The following is a 21176-nucleotide window of genomic DNA, read 5'->3' as shown; positions in this document are numbered from 1 at the left end:
TTATCCATGAACCTCCAGTGCGGGTTTTATGTTAAATAGGAATTTCAGAAAAAGTACACCAATTTTTATCTGAACTGGAAAAACTAAAGAGATTTTTCTGTTTAACAAGTTAGGATTGTTTATAGATTTTAAAAATTGAGAAGTAAAAATGTAGACGTTGAAATTTTTAATAATTGAAATAAAAACGAACGCAAGACTTGTTGTGTTCATTTTTTGGACTGTGCAAATACTTAATCAATTTTAAAAATTCCACATAAAAGTGCACTTTTTGAGTTGTTTGATTGGCAGTCTAGGAGAGCAAAAAGCTGGATACAAAAAATTAATGGTTTTAATATAAAACACCTGAAAGGGGACTGGACTGCTCTGAAATCTCAAAGAAATGAATAGAGTACTATGTCTGTTTGCCACGCAACCTATTTTCGGCTGGGTAAGTTCGTGCAACTTCTTATAGTCCAATACTGATTTTAATTTTAATCTTTTTTGTTAAGTCTCAAAAGATCTCTTAGAAAACCCGGCAAACACAAAAAGATCAACTATTTCAAAGATTTTCTCGAAGTAGTTAGACTATTAAATTCTCATGTTTACAAAACATAATGTAGTGCTATTTTTGAAAAATAATTGGTTAGTGTTTAAACTTTTACATTTGTTTTCGGAGAAATAAAACTAAAAAACATAAAACTACAAAGAGTGCTTCATAAAATGTGAAAAACAGTTTGTGATTAAAGGTTTTTTATCATTCTAACAAATGTTTGGCTGTATTACTTGTACAATTTAGCGCGATGTTTCATTCTTCTGTAGAGGTGTAGCATTTTGCGTTTTTGAACTAGTTGATTTGCAAACGTCGTCCAATAGGTAATGTTTCACGCAGCCAGTTATGGAGTGATGTATAACCTATGTGGTTGAACGAAGATACTGTGTCGACATTGTTTGTTTTTAATGGCGTCGTCGGTTTTAACAATGTCGTTCGCTCTGCAAATTTTTTCATATGTTTCGTCAATGAAAATTTTCCATAAACTATCAACAACCGCATAACTAGAAATTGATTGAACTTAATTTCAAGTTTTCGGCACTGCAGTAAAACGATATCTAGGTTGATTGTGACGATTTAAAATAAGAGTTTTTCTTACGTCAGACAAAATGTTTCTCTAAAAATTATTTCAGAGAAAGAAAGCAGACACTAACAAGACCCAAAGCAGACATTAACAAGCGGTCTTTTGAAAAAAAAATCATTAATTGCAAAATTTGCTCACATCATTAGGGGAGGGGGTGACGTCCCATTTGTACCAACGGTCATTTGTACCAAAATGAAAAATCGGTCCCATTTGTACCAAAATTATTCAACTCGATTTCTGATTGGTCGAATTGTGAGCCAACGAATTACTACATTAATTTCCTACTGTTCAAACAGAATAAAACTAAACAGCAGAATAGTGACCGCCGCAGTCGCGCCAACGTGTTGCGAGCTTGCCAACAGAGGGTAGGACTCTATACGAAAATTAGAGCCGGTTATCGCCGCGAAGCGGCGACGCGCGCGTAGCGCGCCCACCGGCGACCTTAAACCAAGAGCTTAAAGTAGTCGGCTTAATAGTCTTAGGCCAATTGAATATGTTTTGGTACAAACGCGATTGATTTTTTATTTTGGTACAAATGGGACTGATTTATCATTTTGGTACTCGTGAATACCCACCAGGGGAGGGTTCTCATGCTTGAAGGACCGAATGCTTGAAAAATTTCAACCAATCAAAATCGCCAAGCGTTTCTACTGGCTAAATGCCTTTCTCACAAAATCGAAGTCAATATTAACAGAAAATGTATTAAATCAGTGGAAAACAATAAAAAAAAATTACAAAAGTTACAACCCAATACGATTCAAATAATTATCAAAATTAATGAGGTCAAAATCTACGAAATCTTCAGTCTTGAAAACGCATCTGCTTATTATCCAATCGGTCAATATTAACACTAATGGCCTGGATTTATTTTCTTACTTTGAGGTTTTTCTCGATTTATTTTGAGATTTTGAATACTCAATTCTGATTGGCGGAAAGTAAGCTAAAATTAATTTCAAGCATTCGGTCCTTCAAGCATGAGGGACGCCACCACATCATTAATTTGGTATCATTTAGCCAATTTTGCTGTGTAGTTTTGAAATCCATACGTTTGTTTTCTTTCAATTTATGTTGTGCGCAATTGTGCGTCAATTTATTATTGTGCGCAATAAATATACATAACTATACATAGAGTATGCATAAAAAAGAGTCGTCTTTCGAGTACTACTAATAGTTTTTGATAATTTATTGTTCTTCAAAAACTATGCTGAAATTTTAGGTATTATTTACAGTCTGATTTGAAGGTTTCAATTAAGATGCAGAGCTAGTTGCGACTGTAGTTCGATCTCATTTTGCCTCACTTGCCAACAGAAGCAAACAAGCTTGAAATCATTTAGTCACAATCTTTCTTATTTGATTGCAAAAGGGAAACATGGAAAACAGAAATGTATTTGAGAAATATTACAAATTAAAACAGAAATCCATCTGGGTTATCATAACAACAGAAACTCTAATCGTCTAATTTTTCAAAGTCCTTCGTAGTTTTTAACAAAAGAAGAAGAGTGTTTCATTAAATCTGAATCTGCTCGTATTGATGCGTCTGTAATTGTTGTTTCTGCTGCATCCGCATTTGCTCCTGCTGCTGTTTCCTGAGCAACGCGAACGCTCTCTGCGCTGTGGTGGCCCTGTGGTTGTTGCCATGGTTACTACTGCTGCCCCTCCCCCCAGCACTCACAACACTACTTCCCCCGTCATCCGTCTCACTCTTGTACCCCCTGCTTCCCCCCATCACTGGTCTGCCTCTGGTCTTAGCCAGGGGGGCCCTGTAGCTGTCGTTTTCCGAGTGGTAGCCCTGACTGGACCTGTAGGCGACGTTGTTGTGACTGAATTTACCATTTCTTCCTCTCTGCTGTTCGTTTCTGAGATTGCTGGCCGACTGCAGTCGAACTTGATGAGGTATTCCGTGTGCTTCGTTTATGTCTAAGAAGTCTTGGCTTCGAGATCTTCGGCCGTTTGAACTCTGCTGCTCCACAAATGGGTTGACTAGCTCAACATAGTTTGGGTTCTGCATCATGCTATGGCAGTGAAATTGTCCTCCGACGCTCGGGTGACCCTGGAACTGGCTGGTGCTTCCTTGGCACATACATGGTGCCTGGACATTTGCCATTGCGTTCGGGTTATTGGGGTCGTATTGGATCTCCCACTCTCGGTTCGGGTGGTTCGAGTGTCGGAAGTTACTGCGACTCTTCTTATGGGGGCAATCTCGGTGGTGTTTGCGTCGACACCCATTCACACTCGAGACTACTCCTCCGCGTTCGCTTCCCGAGAACACTGCCGAGTCGCTGTCGTTGGAGTCGCTCATAAGAGTTCGGTGACTGTTGCGAGGGTTCATCTGAGCCGAATGCTGTTGCTGGCATCCTTAAACAAATGTCCAGGATGAAACATGCTCGTCTACTACATTTTGTCTAAAGTAGTAGAAGTCATAGTTTTCGCAGCCAATTAACCAACACGAAACGATTTTGCGATAAGCAGTTACAAGGTTTGACTTAAAATTGTGACTAATAGTAAAGACGTTGAATTTATATTGAACCAGGGGAGTGGAAAATAATCAAAACTTTTCATAAGGCAACTTGGTTGTTTAAAATGTTGCAAAAATTTGGGCTCTTTTCCTCACCCCCCTCCCCCCTCCCCCCCCCCCCTCACCTTAAATAAGCAAGTTATGGTGTAACGAGGGATTTTACAAGGGTTAGTATCAGGGCCAATTTGGCTCTTTTCCAGTTTCCCCCCCCCCTTTCAAAATAACGAGTTTTATATTTGTTTTACGTGTTATTACGGCTAAATGCGTGATATTACGCTGTAAAGTATGAAGAACAAATCTGTTCAGAATTGTCGATTTGTTCACCACGCCAAATTTCATTGCATTGTGACAACGTTAAATAGACTTTTCAAAATTGAATTTGAAAGGGGGGGGGGGAATTGGAAAAGAGCCGCCAATTTATTTTTGTTGCCAGTCCCTCTTTTAATTTTGTCTTAAATTCGAGTTACGAAGTCTTATTTGAAATGATTTTTGACGTTCCAAACTGCAATAAAACATGTCAGCGTGCGTAAAAAATAAAAAAAAATTTGGCTATTTTTCCCCATGACTTGTAAAAATAGCCATGGGAAAAACAGCCAAATTTTTTTTAGTTTTTACGCACGCTGACATGTTTTATTGAACTTTGGAACGTCAAAAGTCATTTCGAATAAGACTTCGTTACTCGAATGCAAGAAAAACTTAAAATAGGGACTAGCAAAGGGCCAAAAAAGGTACAAGCAAAACAAGTTTCGTGTCTCACCATTGGGAGCAGGGGGGTGTCTAGACGCGGGTGCAGATCTGCTACTGGTGGGGGACGAAGAGGCCTTGGAGGAGGCTGCCGACTGGGATCTGCGGAAGTTGCCACTAGCCCAATGCATCCCCCCACCACCACCGCCCCCTCCTCCTGTAACCCCTCTAGTCGACTGGGGGTGGGGCATGGTACCAGTGCCTGGATTGCGAGCTGCCTGGATTTGAACTGCGGTTACGTCTGGCATCTGCAAGAAAAATTGAGAAAACTTGCCTTGGTTTCGAACACTAACGCTCCACATTTGAAACTTGAGCCGTTTCACCATTTCATACTTTTCACAATAATAAAAATTTTTCTTTCACTAATTTTTTTTAATTCGACAAAAAACACATTTTAAGGTATTTCAAGAGAAAGAAATTATCTCCGCACTCAAACGTTTTTTTAGTTCAAAAGAAAGTGATCAAAACTATGGGTTGTTTTTGTTTGCAGGGTCTTCTTGTTTACTTTCCAGTGTCGACAACCCTTGGCGTATTCGTGCCATTTATGAACTTCAAGTCAGTGCTCTAAAGGTGTGTGATTTATTTATATTTCTCGACCTTATCGCAGTTCTTACTCTTCGCCAACTCAGACGGGGTGTTCAGTAAACAACGACAACTTAGCTGGGGGATAGTAGTCATGTTATTTTAGTTTTCACGACCAGAGTTTTCTGTTTTTGATTTCAGTCTCATGTTTTTTGAAACAACCTGCTTTTTCTTCAACCAATGTTAGCATAGTCAATTATCACCGAATTACGAAGTTTTAAAGAGCTAAATTTAGATTTAATTTTCAGCGCATAAGTATTTCTTTTCACAATCTACTAAATTTGCTCAAGTAGTTTTCCACTGAGACAGAAGTAACTTCCTGAAATTAGGTTGAAAAAATGAAGTTTTACTTTGAACTAAATTGCTAAATTCCTTTGAACCCTAAGTGCGGCCGAGGAAATTTTGTAAAATTTACATAAGATTTATTTTTGGGGGCATATGTCGATTTTATCGGGATTACACGGGCGGCAACTTGAGAGAATTTGGCTCGGCTGACAATTACAAATCGCTTCATATATGTTACAACTGCACGTCAAAGCGCAGAAAAAGTGGAATAACTTCCTTCCATTTGCACCAATCCTTGTGAAACTAACTCCACTCAAATTACGCAAATTGTTTTGCAGCTTCCATTAGTAGTAGGTCAAATTATTTTTGAAGAGGCAAAACGCAAATTAAATTTTTAGCTCCGCCCCAGAAGAGCTTTGAACTCTCCGAGCTAATTAGTTTAACCGAAAAACGCGAAGCAGTTCATATTGTTGAGATCTGAATCGGACCTGCCATGCCATACATGGGGCGAATCAGATCGGGAACTTCCTGTATCATTATCTCTCGATCAAACTTGAAATTGAGGACAAAATTCATTTTTATTCTAGAAGCTTCAACTTGAGAGCGATCGATCGGCCTTGTTGATAAATATTGAATCGTACATGACAATTGATTATGTTTCCCGTTGCGCGATTATATTAAGATGAAAAAAAAAATTGACATCGGCAATGAGAATTTTGGATCTACATTACTACCCTCGACCCTATTGCAAAATAAGGTGTCATAACTAGCAAAAAAACTTGCATATGCTTAACCGTTGAGTTAAATCCTCTATAAGTCTGGCTACTGTTTACGGGGTACCATTTCTATGCAAGCCTTCCTATTAAGGTGTAGATGTTTCCCAAAAAAAATCTCGACCAAAGCTTTCATAATTTGAACCATTGTCAGTTCTTCTACAACGCAGTTGCATCGACCGCGAGTAGTATGACTCACCCCAAAATGAGTGGGGTACTTTTGTCCGTTGGCGGCGTTCATCATGTCGTACGGGGTGGGTGGGAGCATTGAGTAGTCGTTGGGGGGGTTCTTGGCAGTTGTGAGGTTGAGGGAGGACTGGGTGCCCATTTCTGATAGGGAGAGGGGAGGGGGCACTGGTGGCAGGGGGTCGTCGAAGTGGCGCTCACGTTTGTGCATCGCCTCTGAAACAAACTTACAAGTTAATGATTTATAAGTTGTATGTATTAGATGGACCAGCATCTAAGTATCATGAGTGTAAATATCATAAATTTAAGTATCATTAGTCAATTGAAAGAAAAAAGAAAAAATTCAAAAATTAGAAACTAGAATTCAAAGCTTTAGACGGAAAAAACGGCCTTGAACTGCAAAAAAGAACTTCGCTCAACAAGAAGAAACTTAGAGTGGAATGTGAGGAAATAAAACAAATGAATTGTGCTTAGGCCTGAAAGCCTTTCAAAAATTCTCTGCAAATCGCACAACCATCAATTAAAAACAAGAAAAAATCAATTAAGAGTTATTAGACTTATTAAAGTTTGAAAATATATATTTTGTTCAGTTTTTTGCTCGTTCGGTAGTTTATTTTTCAGTAACGGGTGATTGAGTTGCGTGAAAAGCTGTCAAAGTTGGTCGTTTTTTTTTCAGTAAAGGGTGATTGAATTGCATAAAAAGCTGTCAAATGACCGGGGAGATAATAATTGCTAAGTTGAAATAAAATTGCAGTCGAACTAAATTGAGAGTTCATTCTTTCATCAGATCAAACTTCATTTCCTGTTGTCGGAAAAACAGAAAAATTCAGACCGCTTTCTCAAAACTGAGACAACTTTTTTTGATTTTGTTTGGAATCCAAATCACTGCTGAAAATGCTTCGGTAAAACACCACATTTAACCCCTTACGATCTTTCTTGGTGGTGACCAAAATCGGGGGGAAGAGAACTCAAGCTACGCCTTGATTCCTTCCCACATCTTGAAGTGGTTGGAGCAAAAAGGCGAAAAATGGATGCCAACTACAAGAGGTTTCATTTTTAATTCATTTTCATTAGATGGTTGTAAGTAAACACAAGGTTCTCTATTGACGCATATTGTTCGAAGAAAACGGAATATTTATGCTCGGTATGGTTTTTTATTCAGTCAACTTTAGCCGATCGAAATAATAGTTTTCAACAAAAATTTTTATACGCCATTCAAGATATCGACTTTCTGAATTCAAATTTTTAAAAAAAATAGTTTACCTCCGATCTTTTTTTTGTAAATTTCTGGGGGTTTGAAAATTGCCAAATTGGCCATGTTCTTGACTAAATTATGCGCGGTTTGAAGAAATTATTCATATTGCTGCGAGCGTAACGCGAATTATTTATGCGTGGCGAACTATCCCGTACAACAAAATTGATTCAAATTGAATCGAGACTAGCTAATTGGATCGGCCGTATTAATTTCAAACGAGTTAACATTTCACACTTTGATATTGTCCAAAAATTAAGGTTTTCAATATTTTCTTTACCCAAAAATTATTCGACATGAATTAGGGGACACTCAGAACTTTCATGGCTTTGCCCTGATATACGAGCAGTCTTGTTTACTTCACAATTCTCATAACTTTGAGATAATGCATTGTTGTTCCGACTTTCGTTACGAAAGTAACGGGATATTTGTGCTCAGGGTGGGTTTTTTTTCTTCAGACAAATTTTGACTTTTTCACTAGCCATTTTTGACAGATTTTTTATCATTCGAAAGGTATTGTTGTTCTGAGCTTAAATTTGAAAAGATATTTCACCTGTGATCATTTTTCGTACAGTTGTGGGGGCTTAAAAACTGGCATTTTGGCCAATTTGGGACAATTAACGCGCGAGATATTTCGCGCTATTAACGCGTTAGCGGAGATTTAATCCGTCTTAGAAATCGTTCCAAATTGGTTGACAGAAGCTGAGTGGCCATAATTGGTTTGTTACAATGAGCGAAATCTATTTTTTTTGTACTTTATATGGCGTGTGGGGGTATGATTTCATTAAAAAAAAACTTTCAAATTTAAAATTTTTTTTTCATTTTAATTTATTACATTTAATTTTTTTATGTTACTACTGCTCCATAAACCTTAAAAGGCAGTCGGAACAGTCAGGGCTTCGCCCTGATACGAGCAGTCTTGTTGAATTTCAAATGTTTTTTTTTCTTTAAGCACAGATTCATTTTACAGTTCTTCAATATTGAGCTATCAAACCAAATACTATAAACAAGACTGCTCGTATCAGGGCAAAGCCCGTAATGTTCTGACTGCCTTTTAGGTCTATGGAGCAGTAATAACTTATAAAAATTAAATGCAATGAAACGAAATAAAAAAACATTTTTTTTTATTTCAGATTTTTTATTGAAGACACGCTCCTCCACACGCCATATAAAGTACAACGTGATAGATTTTGCTCCTAGTAACAAACCAATTATGGCCAATAAGCTTCCTTCAACCAACTTGCAACAATTTCTAAAACGGATTTAATCTCCGCTTACGCGTTAATCGCGCGAAATAGATCGCGCTTTAATTGTCACGCTTTAATATATCGCGCTCAAATTGAGCAAAATGCCAATTCTAAACCCCCATAACTTTACGAAAAAGGATCACAGTTAAAATATTTTTTTATCTTTTCAAATTTAAGCTCAGGGCAACAATACATTTCGAATGATATAAAAAAATTCCGTCAAAAATGGCTAGTTAAAAAGTCGAAATTTGTCTGAAGAAAAAAAAACCTACCCCGAGCACAGATATTCCGTTACTTTCGTTATGAAAGTCGGAATAAAAAGTACCATGAATAAATTTCCGCAATTTTATTGGAAAGTGAAAGTTGAGTGAAAAACCATTGGCTCTCTCCAAATAGAAGGATGACGATGATGATGATGAAATAGCACTCTATGATACTATACAAAATATTGTTATGTGAACAAAAAACTAGGGTGATCTCAAGAAACCAAATTTTGCTAGCAAAGCCAACTTTTCTCTTCGCTAGTGGTTAAAAAGAGTTCACAAAGCATGCAAAAAAAATCATTTTTCTTGAAAAACAAGAATTTTTGGTGAAAAATCGATAAGTGCTTTGCACTCGGCAGCTCAGTGAATCCGCTCAAGATTCGCCTCAGTCGAAGGCAAGCTAGAAAATATTGAGATATGATTTTTTAGAAGAAGAAAACTGATCTTCTGCACTTCACTTCGCTTCGCTCTCTTACCGACTCTGCGCTTCCTCCTGGCCCTGAGAATGGCCTGATGTCTGAGGTAGTAGGACACTATGGCCAGTATGGTCACAGTGAGCACGGCTCCTATGGACAGCACCACATTCCAGTTTTTGCCCCAGAAGCCCCCAGACCACCCGAACCCACTGCCAGTGGCCACACCTGTGAATTAAAAATAACCCATGAAGAAATCAGTTCAGAGAACTTCATTTTGGATTTGACTAAAGACATTCGAAGAAATCTATCAGTGCCGATAAATTGGTCATAAAACTTTGCTATGCAAACAAAAATACAAAGAAGAGCGGTTTCATAATTTCAATAAAGGAAAAATTTCCATTAGATGAACAGTTCATTGATATGTCTTGTTTTTTAAAAAAAAATGATAATTTCGAAATACTTTTTGAAAATATCAAAAAAAAGGAAAATCGATTTTTTAGTATTTTTTTTGCAATCACATGTTGTCGGAACATTCTGTCCTTTTTTCACACAAGCTAATTCCTCTTGTTTTATGTAAGTTTAACCTAAGAATATAATTACTAAAAGAAAATGTGCACAGCCGCTGCTTGCTAAATGCACAGCAAAATTGATTTAGAAAAAACATTTTTTGCTATTTTAACTGAAAAATTCTTTTTTTTTCGGAAAACAAAGTTTTTAATTTTCTGAGTTTTTATGGCTCGGTACCGAAAAACAACACAGCAGAGAATGGTGCAAATTGCTATGATCTTTAAATGAGTATTTAGTTTGCTTCCAATTCATTAATTCTCAAAAACTTGTTTAGAATTCAGACAAAAACAGAAAAAAGTGAGGTTGAGAGTGTAAATGACAGACAGCGTCAGTCAAATCAACAAAACAAACATTCCTTTCAGCTGATGTTTGAAAAAGATTTCAGAGGGACGCTTTGGAATGATTTTCACTATCCCATCTGTTGAGTTGGCGTAGACTCTGTTGTTAAATGCAGTCTTGGTTGTTTCAATTGAATTTGCGACATCATATGTCAGACGGAAAACAGGGAAGCATGAACAAAAGATACTCCAGCGGGGAAATCAATCAAGCAAAACACTGCCTTTGTTTCAAAATGATTGATACTTGTACGATACACTTGCAATTTTAATTATACCTCGAAGCTCTTGAAAATTGGTGAAAATTTATTGCTTACATTTTGTTTGGAATATTGTTAAAATGGGTTACGTAGAAATATTTAGACAACTGCGTATTCAGACTCTTCAGTAAGCAGACAAATACTGGATTAACCAATCAGAATCGAGACAAAGAAGCAATGAAAAATTAATAATTTTTTTATTTCGTAAGTTTGCTTTCCCATCTCGATTCTGTGGTAATGTAATATTTGTCTGCTTATTGACGAGTATGAATACGTAGTTGGTTGTCTAATTCAGACCGCACTCCGTCAAAATGATTGTATAAATAATTACGCACATTTTTTTCAATCAGTTTTCCTGATAAGAAAATTACTTGTTTTCTTCTCGGAATTCACTGCGATCCAGAAGTAGAGATAATTTTATGAATTAATCAGATGTTGATAAATTTGGACATTGCAATTTTTAATCTGTGAATAAACCCTATTTTCTTCTGATATTCATGTAAATGCTTAAACGTTGTGAAAAATAATACCTTCGCTGAATGAATGGAAATTTCTTTTACTGAATTATCCTGGTTGAAAATAAGTCTTAAATGAGGGCGTTCTGAAGTTTGTGGGCGGCTCTTATTTATAGAATGTGATTGATAATATTACTAACAAAAACTTTGGCAAAAATTTGAGACTTTTAGGATAACATTTTTAATATTCAAGGATGAAATGATGCTATTCAGTCGTAAAATTATTTGATTTAATAAATGTTAGAAAGGAATTTTTCGAAATTTAGAACAAGTCAGGCTTTTAGTTGCGAGCGATTCTTGTTGTCACTTTCGAATGAAATGACAAAAAATTTGTGCTCGGGGTGGTTTTTTATCCAGATAAATATCCAAACCGAACTGGGCATGCAATTTAGTCAATTTAATACTCTGTTACATGCGATAAATACCACTTTATACATATCATAAGGTGTGGGGATGGTTTACAAAAAAATCTGAGAAAACATTTGATTTGTTGTTTAAATTTTGAAGAAAATTTTTTGGAAGCGAAAAATTCTCAAAAGACTTTAAAAGGCAATGGGAACATTTAAAGCTTCGTCCTGTAAAGAGCAGTCTTAAGGTTTCAATTCTTATGAGTGTCTTTTAAAAGGCGGCGGTTCTCTTTTAAGACAAAACGGTAGCTCAATTTTTGTTCAAAAACAAGGATAGTTTGTTGCATTGCAAAAAGCACAGAAAATTCCCACCATAAATTAAAACAAACTAGCGTGTAACGCACCTCCGGTGATTCAAATTTTTGACAACTCATGAAAAACCGCATACATTGGAAACCACATCTGCAGGCTTTTAGTGTACTCTGACAGCACCCAATTACATGGCTGGTAATTTGATATTTTAAAAATTGTTTCAATTCCTATTTTCCTTCATCTCCAAAAAGTCAAATATCGAAAAGTACAAATATTTAGGTTGTCATATTCGGAGGCAAGAATTACAACTTCTGAGAGTACCATGGCAATACCCAATTAGAGGGTTGGGGTATTTAAATTTTGAAAATTTTTCTAAACCTTAAATAATTGAAAAACTTGGAAAATTTCTAGAAACAAATCATCTTATCTCGAAAACTACAAGGATTTGAGCAGCCATGGTTGGAGGCAACATTTGCAAACCCTAGGAGTACCCAGACAGCACCCAATTACAGGGTTAGGAATTTCAAATTTGAAAAAAAAAACACAAGTTTCGTTTTCTGAAAAACTTTGACAAAATCACAAAAACGTCATATCTGGAAAACTATTAAGATATGAGCAGTCATAATTAGATGCAAGATTCACAACCCGTGAGAGTACTCTGGTAGCCCCCAAAAACACGGTTAGTATTTCTTAAATTTTGAAAAAAAAATTCGGTATGTTTTCTGAAAACTTTTTGAAAAATCACAAAAAACGTCGTATCTGGAAAACTACAAGGATTTGAGCAGTCATATTTGGAGGCAAGATTCACAATCCTTGAGTACTCTGACAGCACCCAACTACAGGTTAGAAGGATAGAAATTACAGATAGAAAAAAAAGATAGAACAAGAAGGATAAAAACAGATAAAAAGATGGAAAGATCAAAATAGACGCATCAAAAAGATTTTAAAAAAAAGAAAAATAGAAAAAGAAAAAAAAGTTTAAAAAATTAGAAAAAAAAAGATTTTAAAAAAGATCCAGAAAACAGAAAATCCAGATAAAGTTAAAGAGAGATTGGAGACAACCGTTTGACAGTTGTACTATTTTGAACTGTTTCGTCGAAACCAAATTCAAAGTTTAAAAAACTAGGAGACGGGTAGACAGACATAATCAAATTAATTTATGAAGCAGGTATTCAGACAGACAGACTTAATTTGGCCTCGAAAAACATTACTGAAAAAATAATGACCTTGCGCAAAACTAATTGAAAAATTTTCTAAAGCATTGCATTATATGATATAGTTGAAACATGAAAAAATTCTTTCGTTAAAAATGCAAATTTAATAATCTTAAACATTGGAGATAGCTGTCACTAGCATTTAAATATACTTAAGATAGATAGATAGATAGATAGATAGATAGATAGATAGATAGATAGATAGATAGATAGATAGATAGATAGATAGATAGATAGATAGATAGATAGATAGATAGATAGATAGATAGATAGATAGATAGATAGATAGATAGATAGATAGATAGATAGATAGATAGATAGATAGATATATAGATAGATAGATAGATAGATAGATAGATAGATAGATAATTTTTGACAATTTTTTTTTCATCATCCAAGAGATATTGTCGTTCTGAGCTCAAATTTTGAACAATTTTTTCCTGTGCTCAATTTTGGAAATTGTTTCGAGCTGAAATGAGGCATGCTCTTTTTTCTTTTAATAACTCGCTATACCTGAAAAAAACAAATCACATTGCACTTTACATAATATAATGCGTGAGGGGATAGTTTTAGAATAAAGCTCAAATAAGAAAACAAAAATTTTATAGAAAATTTTATCGTTTTTAGCTTAAGCTTAAAATACAGTCGGAACATTCAAGCTTTGACCTGATACGAGCAATTTTGCCTAAACTTTATTCCCAAAAAGCGCTAAAAGTTTTCGAAAACTAATTTTACTTGATTAGAACTAAGCTTTCACGGCATAAAGTGATTTTTACGACTCTTCTTATAAGCTAATTATAAGCATACTATGAATCTTTTATATTCGCTGGAGCATCAAAAGTTTGGTTTTTCTTGTCAATGAGAAAACTTTTGGAAATTTTATAATGTCTTATGAATCACAACTGAAAGGGTTTTTATATAATATATCACTAATTCATAAATCCAGAAAAAACTTCAACTTCTAGGCGAATTGCATAAGCCAACGTTTTCCGCATTTTTAAAAAAGAAATGAGGTTGGTAATCTATAATGAATAAGAAAAAGTAAAAAAAAAACATATCCATCAACTCAATTTAATTTTCGTTTTTTCTTTCAGCACTTAAAGGGACTTTAACTTCTATCGAATCTACATAAAATAGGCTGTAAAAACATAACGCGTGGCTGCTCAAGATTGTAATATGATTACATAGAGGCATTATCCGATTGCGATGGAAAAAAATCAAAGACAAATTTTTGTGTAATTTAGTGCTCTAATGTCATAATACTATGAGAGCGATAAATAAAAGCTGACTTGAAAGATGCCAGATTTTTGGCAGATCCATAAAACCAGATACTGAAAAAGTGATTTCACCGACAAACTTTTTAAAGCTGGCAACCGTTTACCAAAAAACATGTCTACTCGTATCAGGGGGCAAGCCCAGAATTTTCCGTTTGTGTTTCCAGGTGTTTATCTTAAAATTTATTGAAAGTAAATTTAATTGAGAGCAAAAATTATAGCTTTAAAAATTGATACAATTTAGGCCATTAATCCAAGATGCCAACCTCCAATGAATATCGTTTCAAGTCAACAATGCTATATTCTTGTTGTTTGAGTTTGGTTGACGCATAGTTTAAGAGTTATCATTTCAAATATCGCTTTTACATGAAGTGCTTGCGAACCCTATCAAATCAATCGATTACTGCAAAGGACACAGACTAGCTACATGTAAGCTTCCATCGGGTGATGTTTTCAATTACAAAAACCCTTGAGACTTTTTCGCCCAATTTTTCGATTTTTAAATTAATCTCAAGATTGCAAAGCGTCTTTGAAAAGCGATTAGAAGCAATCCTCCGAGAATTCATATCACAAGACACGTCATCATTACCTCTTTAGCTAAAATTTACTTTTTAAAATCAGTTAACCAAGCAATGCTTCGCCCCGAGATGAAGCCTTTTATCTCAGAATTTCTCAATTTTCCACTTTTATTTTTCCTCCTTTTTCGGGCCCCGCAGAGGTATCACAGGCGATAAAACATGAGTGAAAAACTAGAGGATGATTCATTTATTTGAAACTGGGCAAAAAAGCAAATCATTTCAATTAAGTTCGTGACCGATAAAATTTCAGGAAAAGCACCACGAAAATTAAACTCTAATGAGATTTTCAGGTCCGTGAAATACTGCGCCTGCTGGGCATTTGGCTGCCTAAAGTTTTAATCTTAGATGATCATCAATGCTTGCAATTATATACAGGCCATTGACCCGGAAAACTAACATCGCAAAACGGTGCAAAAATGGAATCATAGTGATATAATTATTTATTCAGGTTATTATTCATACTGCAAACAATTTTCTAAAACACGCATTTTTTTAAGTGCTTCGCAGTATAGTCACCAATTGTCTAAAAATTTAAATTTCAGCACTTGTCTAAAAATTTGTATTTATTGACAATATTGAATACAACTTGGAGCGCTTTGTTTTGTTGAAAATGACTGCTTTCAGTGGTTGAGAATAGAAATCTCTTCAGTTTCAAGAATACAAAAAACTAAATTTTTTCTTTTCTCATCTTTTCTTTAAAATATCTTTTCTCTTCATTGTCATCCAGATTTGTGATGAATAATTTAGAATGTCTGTTCTTGAAACAAAAGAATTATAAGCGCATTTGCCTAATCGAAATTGTAAATGAAAAAAAAAAAATTCGCTTTTTCCAACATGCGTCAAAGTTATGCGAATGTGAATTTTTGCTTTGTAATCAAAAACAAACTGACTGCAAAATAATGAGTTTGTTCTTATAATGCTCTGACTGCCCTTCAAAGTGACTCAATGTTTTTGAGGAAACAAAACTTTGAATTATAAATTGGTCTGAATAAAAAAACACCCCTGCATAAAAATTCGATTTATTTCATTGAAGGTCAGAACGGATATTTCAAACCGATTTTCCTTGACAGTGAGAAAATTGTTTGGAAAATTTCGACAAACGATCCAATCGCAACTGAAAGGACTTAATACCATAAATCGCCCTCTGAAACCCCATCTAAAATTTATTTTCGCTGCCTGATTTTACATGGGAAACAAAACAAACACACCACCCAAATTTCCTCACATCGAAAATTGAGTCAAAAACCATCGATTAAAAAAAACAAATAGTCTCGAGAGAACTGAAGCTGATTGCTATGAAACTAATTGCTTAAAAATAAGCTTAAAATAGTGAGTTTTGAGCTTTTAGGGGGCTCTAATTATAACAATACAAACTATTATTTCCCCCGAGGCTTAAAAAATTAGCACAGCCTCGACCAATTTCACTTCGTTAAATCACATCCTGGGGCCATGAAAAGAAGGGATAATCACGTGACCAACAAATTATAAAAATTGGTCTTCAGGATAAAATCTGCGAATTACTGTCGTGACATCTTTGGCAAAAGAGGATTAAAATGGAAAAGTACAGGCCTTCTTTTCGAACATTTAATGACATTTTGGCCGAATTTTTTTTGTCAGCCCATTAAAAAATTACAAATTCTACCCTCAAAGCTCAAATTAAAATTGATCATTTAAATCGTTTATTTTTTTTTCTGAAAAAAGTTAGCAATTATTATTGCAAATGCAAAATAACTGTGAAAAGAAACTGCTTCAATATTCCATCGACTAAGCTGCTGATTTTTATTGAAAAACTTTTTTCACAATAGATAATGAGCTTAGATGGCACCATTAGATAACGAGCGAGTAAAAAGAGCTGAAAAGATGTTTTGAATCGATTTAAACTGCTTTCTAAAGCAACAAAAGAATTGATCAGTTCCAAAAAGGAAGACAAACTTCCCACAACAACTTTGGTCTTTTGTATTATAAGCCATTTATCTAGGCATCTAATCCTCGAAAAAAATTAAGTCTCAAATTGAGGAAAATATTGATCAAGCAGACAATTTGGACCTAGTGAACAACAATTTTAAAGAAATAAGGAAGAAATACCGGTTTAGAAATCCTCTTTAAATAACTTCGTTTCTGCGATTCGCAGAGAACCTATCAAAGAATTCTAGGCTTGTCTGATGATCGCGGGTTTATATTTTTTCTCCACATTCTACACTGATTTTTTTTCAACAAAGCCCTTTTTTGCTAATCAAGGATGTTTTTTTTTGGCCCATGCGAGAATCCCACCTTTAATAGAGCAAATGACGATCTCCCCTCCCGCTTAAACTAAATGGCAAGTTTAAGCTATAAGGCCTGTAGGAACTATGCTCAAATCTGATTAGCTGAAAAACATTAACTTTTAATCAAGTGAACAATCTCCCATCTAATTGATTAAAGGGGAGATTGATCACTTGGTCTTGTTTTTTTTGCGTCTGGAATGATTTTTTTTGCAGCCAAATTTGGTAAAGTTGTGGTAGAACTGAAGCAAAAGGTCAAGTGAGGGCTGATATACTCAACTTGTTATGGCAGGGTATCGATCGACTTGAGGATCTGACGATCTCAAAGCGAACGCCTTACCACCACGATGTGTGCCTCTCATATGTTCAGAGTTTGAAAATTGCGGATCAAAGAACTTTTTCTTGGCCAAATGCGTTTCGGTGATTTATTGTGCAGACTTCGCTTAGGATCAGAAAAAATGCGTTTTGTTGAAATCCACCATACAATGCATGCATACATTGTCAGTCGGAGTTTAGTCAGCTGTTTTCTATCCACGAATTAACTATATAACCCCCCACGACAAGGTTAATCACTATAAAACCTTACATTTTTATATTTCTCTCTTTAAAGTTGTCCTTTTGTATTTTTCCCCAGAATGTGATAAAAATTTAAGGTAGTTTGTGAACGATAACAAGTACTAACATTTCTCGTCACTGTCGTCTAGATTTCCAAACTTGTCCAGTCCGCAGTTGACATGTCCGTTGCAGAGCAGTTCTCTGGACACACAGAGTTTCGACCTCTCACATCGGAACAGACCATTCTCAATGTCTTGTTCGCTTTCGTCAGCTACCACTCTCTTTCTGTATTTCTTGTTGTTGTTGTTGACGGGGGGATCTGGCTGCAACGAGACCCTCGCAGTCGACCTCTTTTGACGTCGCTTGCGTTTTCGGCTGAGAGCCACTGTTTCTGTTTGAGTACTCTCACTCGCTTTGCAAGTGGCTGAAATGAAACCAAAAGTTAGATATCAATCTTGCTACTACTTACAAAGTACAATAGCCAAAAGTATTTGGAAATGTCCTACTGATCTTGGGTAAAAAGACTACCAGCAAGAATGGCTGAGAAAAACATAGCCAACAGACAGTTGGAAAGAAGTCGGTGACTTCGAAGAAACCAAAAAAAAACAAATTTAAAACATTTTCGAGTTTTGGAAAAAAACATACAGTGCTGATTTAAATTATCCGGACAAAACGAACAAAACTTGAATTTTCAAACGTTTTTCTCAAATTGGGTTAAGATTAGACAAAAAGTGAAGAGAACAAAAGTTGCTTAGAATTTCATCAAAATTAATATGGTACAATTTTTTTCTCCGAAATTCTCAACCAAAAATTTACCCCAAAAATGGGTAATTTATGCTCTTTTCAATTAATCAAGAATTACACTGAAACTATTTAGTTAATTGTTGAGAAAATTATATCACAAGAAGCCTCCTACATAGCCCAAAAAAGTTTAGGAAAAGTTAAATCTCCAAAAACCAGAATAAGAGAAAAAGTTTTTACTTGATAGTCAATAAATGTGATTTTTACTATGTAAAACCCAGAACCTCTGTTTAAAAACAAATTTTCAACAATTTGCGCAAACTTTCGGAGATTTAACTCCTCTTAAACTTTGTTGGGCTATTTAGGAGGCTTCTTGTGATATAATTTTCTTATCAATTAACAAAGTAGTTTCAGTGTAATTTTTGATTAATTGAAAAAAACCAAAATGTCCCATTTTTGGGTAAAATTTTGGTTGAGAATTTCGGAGAAAAATTGCATCATATTAGTTTAGACGAAATTCTAAGCAACCTTTGTTCTGTTCACTTTTTGTCTACTCTTAACCCAATTCGAGAAAAAGGCGTTTGAAAATTCAAGATTTGTTTGTTTTGTCCGGATAATTTAAATCAGCACTGTTCAACGATGAAACTGTTTTAACTTGTACCATCTTTCATGTTTGTAAATTTTTTCATGAAATTAACACAATTAACCACAATTTTTATGACATTAACACATATTAACACAAGTCATTCACGTTTCTTTGAGGAAAGCGTATAAAACAGGAGAGCGGCGATTTTTTCCAGTTACCAAATGTTAACTCAAACCAACTCCCACTCTTTAACGCCACGTTATTTAACCCCCATTTTTTACACCTCCTGCTTTATAACCCGTAACAAGATAACACCACAACAATTTAGCCCCCTTTTAATACCGATAATTTTTTTCAAATTAAGTCCTTTTCACCTTTTCATGGGTACAGGAGTATTCCAATTAGGTGTACTAATTGAGGCCTGAAAAGACAGTCTTAATTCACTTGATGCCTCTTGAATCTCAAAAAAAATGTATTACGATTAGCTAGAGAAACAATCCCTCATTCACGCGTTTAAACTAGAGATAACCTACATTGTGCTAATTGAAAGCAACTCAAGAATTTTAAAAACTGCACATAAAATCATACTGCCTTACACTTGAACAATTGTCTTACCATTCTATGAGCTAAAATGTCTGAAGCGTCCTTTCATTTTACTTTATCCTCCAAAGACAAACAAATATTAGTGGTATCAGGCCACGAGTGTTGTATTATACGTAAGAAGAAAACCACTACTAACTGGAACTGCTCAAAATACCGGACTCATAAAAGCCGAGCAAGATCAACTACGTGCCGGGCACCAATTTACAAAAAAAGAAAAAGTACCGAGTCCTAAACGAAAAGTGCAAATTATTATACAGCTTTACGAAGAGAAAACTGATTTGAGTTTCTTCCGCGCTATGGTGAACTTAAGCTAAACATTTGTTTTTTGTATATATTTTAAATTTAAAATGTTGTTTGTCAATTTTTTTGAGAAAAGACGTCTCCTTGCAGCCTCCCGGAGACGTAAGAAAACGCCTTGACTTGGCTCGCATTGGAAAAATGCTGTTTCTAGCAATTTAATCCCGGAACAATCGCTCCTTTGGTGGGACGCTAGATTCTGTACAAATGGGAGCCTAGTCATGTCCGTCATGACTGTAGGCGCATGAAATTTTGGTTTTACTTTACTAATGCACTCTTTTTTGATTGTGTTGGGAGAAGCGTACCAACAAACTCTCTGAACTCAGCTTTGAACAAGTCCTAGAATTATTGGTCAATTTCGAACACAGAGAATCCCTTTTCAAGTTTTATTGCGGCGTACTTCAGGCCACTTGCAATTAGCACATTAAACAGAAGTAGCCACCCAGAATAGTGGACCATTTATTCGAACCGACAAATAAACAAAACACCCCCTAATATAAAGTAAGAGGCAAGCGCTTTTGTTTTATTGCGTCTATTTAGCTATAAAATTAAGCAATAAATTAGGTTCGAATGATTCAATTCATTAAATCCAACACTTTTATTGCCAATCTAAATCTGGTCCTTACGAGGTATAAGCATACTCCTTGTGATCTCCATACGATAGGTAATTTCTTATCAGATAGGCAATCATTTCACTTGAGTTCTGAAATAAAGTATGAATAGCTATAATGATAATATTTTAGACAACATTATTCCATAATAAACGATTTTTATCCATGAAACTCCGGTGCGTCAATACATATTATCCAAACTCGTTTATTTCTGTAAAGCGTAGCTGAGTTTGAAAACAATGAAACCTTAGAAAAAAGTTAAACGAGAGTTAAAAAACCATTTAGTTTTGATAAAAAACTTTAATTGTATCAATGACCTAAGCCAGATTAAAAAAGTATGTTTTGATTCAAAAAATTGTCGATAAAAACTACAAGTTTATTTAGAAACCGACCAAGTTCGTAGATTTTTCCGTATAAACTATTGTTCATATGACAACTCGTGCAAACTTACACGAAAAATCATGTAAATGGCCACAAAATTGTGTCCCTTTTGTACCGATAAATCGTGTGAATGTGCACGGTTCTTCGTCTGCTAAAACACGACACATCTTTAAGTGTAGCCTTACCCTCTGCGTGGTATGCTGTCCATACAATAGAGAAGTGAGTCTTTCGTTTCAGTTGAAAATCAGTTGTCTTTTCCACGTACCTGAAACAAGATAAAACCAATTCTCCTTCAATCAAGCAGCTCAAAAATTGTACACGGCATCTTAAAACAGTCCTTGCACCAAACCATCTTCCGAAAACT

At 35.3% G+C, this 21176-nt stretch overlaps 1 protein-coding gene across 1 annotated transcript in view; it reads right to left on the bottom strand.

Moving 5' to 3' along the window:
• Nucleotides 1-2482: 2482 nt before the first annotated feature.
• Nucleotides 2483-21176, bottom strand: part of LOC134842132 (uncharacterized) — a 34068-nt gene continuing 15374 nt past the window's right edge. The window contains exons 4-9 of the mRNA XM_063858332.1: nucleotides 20998-21077; nucleotides 17721-18017; nucleotides 9436-9600; nucleotides 6211-6413; nucleotides 4385-4619; nucleotides 2483-3467 (exon numbers count right to left, since the gene is read on the bottom strand). Of these exons, the coding sequence (XP_063714402.1) occupies nucleotides 2620-3467; nucleotides 4385-4619; nucleotides 6211-6413; nucleotides 9436-9600; nucleotides 17721-18017; nucleotides 20998-21077 (1828 nt within the window). The 3' untranslated portion in view covers nucleotides 2483-2619. The remainder of the gene's footprint in view (nucleotides 3468-4384; nucleotides 4620-6210; nucleotides 6414-9435; nucleotides 9601-17720; nucleotides 18018-20997; nucleotides 21078-21176) is intronic.

The sequence above is a fragment of the Symsagittifera roscoffensis genome, chromosome 3 (assembly GCF_963678635.1).
Source record: "Symsagittifera roscoffensis chromosome 3, txSymRosc1.1, whole genome shotgun sequence".
Taxonomy (NCBI): domain Eukaryota; kingdom Metazoa; phylum Xenacoelomorpha; order Acoela; family Convolutidae; genus Symsagittifera; species Symsagittifera roscoffensis.
Note: the sequence above shows the minus strand (reverse complement) of the source record. Positions and strands in the feature narration are given on the sequence as shown.